General features: G+C 33.4%; 2 protein-coding genes across 3 annotated transcripts in view; one reads left to right on the forward strand and one right to left on the reverse strand.

The window, feature by feature from the left end:
- The window catches only part of LOC118734286 (putative nuclease HARBI1), a 20,834-nt gene extending 19,901 nt beyond the window's left edge, over positions 1-933 (reverse strand). Inside the window, exons 1-4 of one of the 2 annotated variants that reach the window (XM_036464000.1) lie at positions 770-933; positions 375-710; positions 278-308; positions 3-210 (exon numbers count right to left, since the gene is read on the reverse strand). In XM_036464000.1, the coding sequence (XP_036319893.1) occupies positions 3-210; positions 278-308; positions 375-710; positions 770-861 (667 nt within the window). In that variant the 5' untranslated portion in view covers positions 862-933. Of the gene's footprint in view, positions 1-2; positions 211-277; positions 711-769 lie in introns of both variants that reach the window. The other variant, XM_036463999.1, reaches the window with a different exon arrangement.
- Positions 934-2,037: 1,104 nt separating this feature from the next.
- LOC118734810 lies at positions 2,038-2,960 on the forward strand (the record flags this gene model as incomplete). The annotated part of the gene is given in 2 exon segments (XM_036464494.1): positions 2,038-2,165; positions 2,237-2,960. Coding segments are annotated over 2 exon segments (446 nt in total), but the record flags the coding sequence as incomplete, so codon positions are not given.
- Between the last annotated feature and the right edge of the window lie 3,312 nt (positions 2,961-6,272).

Below are 6,272 nucleotides of genomic sequence, written 5' to 3' on the forward strand. Positions count from 1 at the left end.
ATGTTCTATTGATCCATGCTGTGGGTTCCTATATGGCGTCATTACGAAGGTTTCCAAGGCGTAGCCGGAATCTGCCAAAATCCAAGTATTTTGAGCGCGATTGTTGCTATAAAATTGCCTTGCATAACTTTGATTCCAAATAAATGAATCATGACATGAACCCGGGTGGCTCGCATCTACTGCCACTATTTCCATATTGTAATTACAAATCTGTTAATATAATAAATATATACGCGTTTTTATTACAAAGAAAATTGTTTATTATTTAACAGCTTACCACCATTGCATTTATGCTAAAGTATCCCTTCCTATTAAAAAACAGAGACTCGTCATCCCTTGGTTTTGACACATTTATGTGTGTTCCATCCACATACCCAATGACACCGGGAAAATTGAATTCCCTATAAAAATGCTCTTTTGATGCGTTCATCTCCGCGGGCGTCATCCTCAGCTGAATGTATTCTTCACAAAGGCAGCTCTCCAGCTCCTGTACAGCAAAGTGCAATACCTTGGAAAAGGTGCTTCTGCCTATGTTGACATCTTGATCTTTAGAAATCCCCAACTGATAGGAGCCAGTTGCTAAAAACCGGAGTGTGGCTGCCAGTTGCGTAGTCGGTGTAATAAACCAATGCCTTTCCGCTAACCTGCTTCCTATTTTATCTAACAGCATTTTGAAAACATCTTTATTTACGCGATAAGACTCTATAAACCTAAAAAGTATGTACAGATCAAGTTAGACAAAGAAAATTACATTGAAGGGTAAACTTACTTGGAGTCCAACTTTTGAAATATGTCTACATGCATCCTTAGCTGACGATTTTTTTTTGTTTGTCTTCTTGCCTCGGCACACCCAAAAATCATTTGGGGTGTTCACAGTTCGTTCCAAATAGTGTCTCAAAATGTAGACATCTACATTTTAAGACGTTTTCTAGCCGTAAAATCTGTGGTGTTGCTGTTTCCCATACAAAATTGGAAAACGACGCCGTCTACATTTTGTCACACTCAAAGGTATGTTTTTTACACGTCTACATTTTGCAACCTCGCAGCAGGGTTGCATTATGGCAATACTTATCAAATTTTTTTTTATTTATTGGGCACGTTTTCTGTATTTGCATTTAATTTGAGCGCAATTTCTGATAAAAAGAAACAAATCAAGGAAAGAAATAACAAATATTAGGAATTGGTAATTAAGTTAAATAATTACAATTTTTCAGAAACAAAATCGAAAGGCGACATATAAAAAATGCGCGCAAAGAAGAAATGTCTGGCAACACCAGCAAAGTTTTGAGACGATTTTGCGACGACTGCTAGAAAGGGGTGCTCACAGTTTGATGCTAAAGATGTCTCAAAATGTAGACGTCTACATTTTCAGATACAATTTGGAACACCCCAATTGGCGCTGGCATTTTATCAATTTTTTTAGATTTCAATTAATTTTACACAAATAACTGACAACAGCTGTTTCAACTTATTACCGAATCGAAATGAAAACGATTCGAAAACGATTTCGAACTTGTTCGATCTGACTCGGAATTGAGAACACCACCACCAAAGTTAGTCGAAATGTGTGTCGTTTTACTTTTCAAAATGAGTCGAAATGCAGAACAGGGCTGTATATCACTATCTCATTATATAACAAAAACATATAAATCAATGTGGGAAACTTTGTACAAAATTCAAAAAAATCAGCTACAGAACTGTTTACTTGAAAAGATTCTTAAAAATCTAATTAAAAAGTTTGAAATTTTGATGATAATTTTTTGAAATTCGCTGATTTTTTGAATATTGTACAAAGTCTCCAATATTGATTTATATGTTTTTTATATAAAATGAGTCATATTTTAAATCAATTAACCAAAAGGATGTATAATGCAAGACATTCTGAATATCGTAACAAAAACTAAACAACGAATACTTTTGTGAGTAATTGCATATGCGCTCTTGTGATAGTAGTCAGTCAAAATTCGCGCACATGTGCGCTCATGATGCAAATGGGCTATGTGTTTAAATGTTAAATGTTTTATCACAAACTTTCAGATTGTGGCTTGGATGTAGAAAGCTTATACCTGATTAAAGATGAAGACGTAAATGAACTTTTTCCTCAAACAATGCTTGGTATAATGATTAAATTCCGGGAAAGACTTTCGCATTGGCGACAAAACGCAGTAAGTAAGCAGCTAATAAATATATTTTTATTATTATTAAACATAAATTTATTAATGCTCTATTTTTTTAGGCGCGTACTATTTCATCTTTAAGTTCGTGTAAAAGCGGCCAGAATTGCAGTCAGGATTCACAAAATTATACAAAATTCACGCAAACAAACTTAGATGTGCTTCTAAATAGCACACCAAAAGGAAATAGTATACTTCAACAATACAAAGAAAAATTATTTCTGTTAGATGTTCACAGAGAAGCTTTAGTGAACATTATTTTGAACTACTTCAGCGAACGGTCTCTACTTATCGCAATGAAAGATATTGTGAATTTTTCGGAGCAAATAGTGGCCTTATTTCCCACTGAAAACATGGTAAGTTATACTGAAAAAATTTAGTATACGGTGATTTTTTTACATATTCGCAATATTTTCCATAATATAAATGCTTTGTTATAAATCCAAGTATTAAACTGTGTACGAAATTTAGGAGAGTGCTGCATAGCTTCATCAAAAATGCAACCCTTTTAAAAAAATGTATAAAAAAAAATTTCAAGTATGCAGTCTTATAGCCCACTTTAGTAAATGAATGGAAATTTTGTCGAATTTTCATAGGTTTTGTACACAGTTAGGACATACATTTCTATTGTTTCGCGGCGTTATTATTGTAACCGCCGAGAAGGCAAAAATCCTACAGGGAAGCTGTACGATAAAGCGACAAATGTTCGTAGAAAACTCAACAAGCAAAGTTAAGCTAAATGATACAGAAGTTTTAAAAAATAAAGATTCGGCGTCATACAGCAATGGTAATATTCCATTTCCATTTTTTCCTTATTAATCACTTTTATCGCAAAATTTCTGAATTTCTGAATTTCTTTTAAAAAATTTTGAGCCTTTAGTATTTTGCATATTTTTATAACACATACCCTTTTAGATCAGAATGCAATCACCAAAAAATTGTGGCTTGCACACAATATGGAGCCCTGGAGTGATGTAGTAAAAAACTGGAACGAAACAATCGAAATAAGACGGCAGGATATTTTCGATGGAAAAGTAAATATTTTTGCTGATTGGCCGCTCTTAAGCACACCCTTGGATATACATTAGTTAGTATTATTATACTATCACCCCATGAACCAAAAATACAAGATCACGTAAGAACGCGACGTTGTATTTGTAACTGGTTTTGAGAAAAAAGTTTGCGAAAGCGGGTTCGTCAGCTGAGCGTTTGTTTACATCACAAGCACCACTATTTTACACTTTTATTCAAGTAAAGAAGAGTTAATTCAACATGACAACACATTTTAAAGCATTTTGTTGCATCATTTTACCTAAATTGTGCGTTTAAAGTGGCTGACAATAATTTTGGCAAATTTTGGTTGTCGTTGTTTTCTTTGCTTTGTTTACTTTTCGTTTGTTTTCCAGTGAAACAAGATGGCGTAGAACCCGCTAAAAAAAAATCGACTTTTTTCACTCTCTTGTTCTTACGTGATCTTGTGTCTTTCGTTCATGCCATCACCCCTATTGCGAATGTCGACTGGCAGTAGATAAACGACTATTAAGCGATTATCGATTATCGATGCTATTGCGAGTGTCGCTTAGTCGCTCAATTAGCGACTGTGAATACTTTTTAATCGCTCATCTTTATTTTGCTGTTTTTTAGTCGTTGGAGTTTGCGTTTATAAAATTTACATAAGAAAGTGGTACTATAAAGTTTATTAATGAGGAAAACAGCTTTTCCTGCAAATCATGTAAAGCCTAGAAACCATGAAGCATCGGGAACGCAACTTCTATTCATAAAACTCTCATATGTACATACACTTCAGCTTCCAACTCCAAGGGATCCGACGAATCGCGCAATTCCCTCCTTGCTTTAGCCAACTCTACTAATCTATTAGCTTCCACATCATCTTCCTCATCACTAAACCATATTTCAACTGTGTCCATTTTTTTAATTTTATAAAAAAAGCAATTATTTTAAAAATTATGTAAATAAAACACTAAAGAAAAAATGTAAACAAACAAAAAGCTGTTTACAATTCTGTCAAACATTCACAATAGTACAAATTTTTATCGATCAAGTTTTACAATAGCAAAATAAAAGAAGATCGACTCGATCGACATATTTCTATTCTACTGCCAGTCGACACTCGCAATAGGGGCCTATATTTATAATCGTTATAATTGCGAAATCGTTTCAGATTTATATTTTACAGGCATTTTTTGTAGTTATTTTATGATTTTAACTTTTTCGATCAAAAATAATCGTTATTATTTTTTATTTTTTCGATAATTTTTAATCTTTATTTTATGATTTTTGGTATTTCGATCACATTATAACCGTTATTTTCAGAATGAATTTTTTTAGTTCATAAAATCGGTAATAAAAACGCAGTTCCATTATTAAGACTTAAAATTATCGAACAAATAAAAAATAATCGCGATTATTTTTGATCGAAAAACTTAAAAATCACAAAATAACGATTAAAAATTATCGAAAAAATAAAAATCACAAAATAAGGATTACGGTCCCTGATTTATTCATGCTTTTGTTTAGTGTTTCTTATCGTGAGCATACCTTAAAAAGTTTTTCGTTCATTATTGCAGATTGAAATAGATTTTACGGCAAAGTATACCGACAACACACAAAATTTGATCAATGAGTGGCCCAATTTTAAAAGAGAGACAAAATTAAAGATACTGCATCAAACAATATGCTACTCATGATTGATGACAATGTTGACTCGGGTAAAGTTGTATACTTTGTTAGTTGTTGTCATTCTAAATTTACTTATTCATTTAGACTCAGCCGACTGCATAATAACCTTACTAATGCATTCTATACTGAAACCACCACTAGTTTCCATTGGTAAAACTCCTGGTAGTAAGCGACTTAAATGGAAACCGTCTACCTATATGTGACGCACAAAGTGCTGCACTGAGAATGTGTAAATGACTACCAGAGAAAGTATGACGAAATGAAATGTAAAGCCATGGAAAGAGGTATTTCGCTGCAACCACTAATTTTGGTCATAGGAAAAGAATTGTCAAGATTAGAAAGTTATTATATTGTTTTTGATAGTATACTTTATAAAGTACCAACATTTGTAAGAGCGCTTGACATATTATATAAATTATTTCATGTATTAAATTTTTAATACCCAATAGAAGCTAAATATTTGTTCAATTTCATAGAAAAATACTTTTTTAAATTTGAATGCTCAGTAAACCCGAATATATTATTATTAATCAATTATTTGGAAAGTACAAACAAATTGTCAAATTAATCCTGTATAATGTTTACGTGCTTTCTTTGCAATTTTCATGTACATAATCCAAAATTGTTAATTGACCATTTGAAATCATTTCATGTGTGTAGTACAGTGGGGCACAGCGTTAGCAGAGCTCCCAATACAAGCGCAATATTTTTGTATCTGTATGTGTGTACTCAGCAAAACAGCTCGCGCATGTGATGCTTACAGCATGAAGTACAAACGCAAACTGACCGGCTGCTAGCGGCGCATAAGTTCGGTAGCTGCGCACACACGACTTGTATGTGAAAATTACCAACGTATATACTTACAAGTATGGAATCCTATGCCCCTTTTTGTCTATTCTCTTTCTAACAGCGGACGAGCCTGCCAAACAGCGGACGTGCCTGCCAAACTGAAAAGCATGATGGCAGCAGTGTTTGACAGGCACGTTCGACGATGCGAACGGCAATGGAAGGTAAAAAATGGAAGATGGATGACATGAGAATGAAAAAATTATGAAATAGCAGGATTTAGAAACCAAAACGAATTTCAAAAATCTGACAATGCGAATGACGTCAAAATGAAAGAAATACAAAATAGCGAAATGTCGAAACAGAAGAAATAGATGGCAGGCACGTGTTCAAGGGTTTCGTGCAACAAAAAGAGTTGTTGTGTTGCGCCATTCAATATTTAAAACCTTTTTTTAATGTGGTTACGTTTACTCATATACGCTTTTTTTATTTAGTTGACAAACTGCATATTTCGCCAGTCAAAACTCATATACATACTATTATGGCATTACGCTATAAGATTTACTTATAAAAACGGTATATGCTAATGGCCTTATTCATAAAAAATAAAGA

The sequence above is a fragment of the Rhagoletis pomonella genome, unplaced genomic scaffold (genome assembly GCF_013731165.1).
Source record: "Rhagoletis pomonella isolate Grant_MI unplaced genomic scaffold, Rhpom_1.0 Rhpom_scaffold_00002, whole genome shotgun sequence".
NCBI lineage: Eukaryota > Metazoa > Arthropoda > Insecta > Diptera > Tephritidae > Rhagoletis > Rhagoletis pomonella.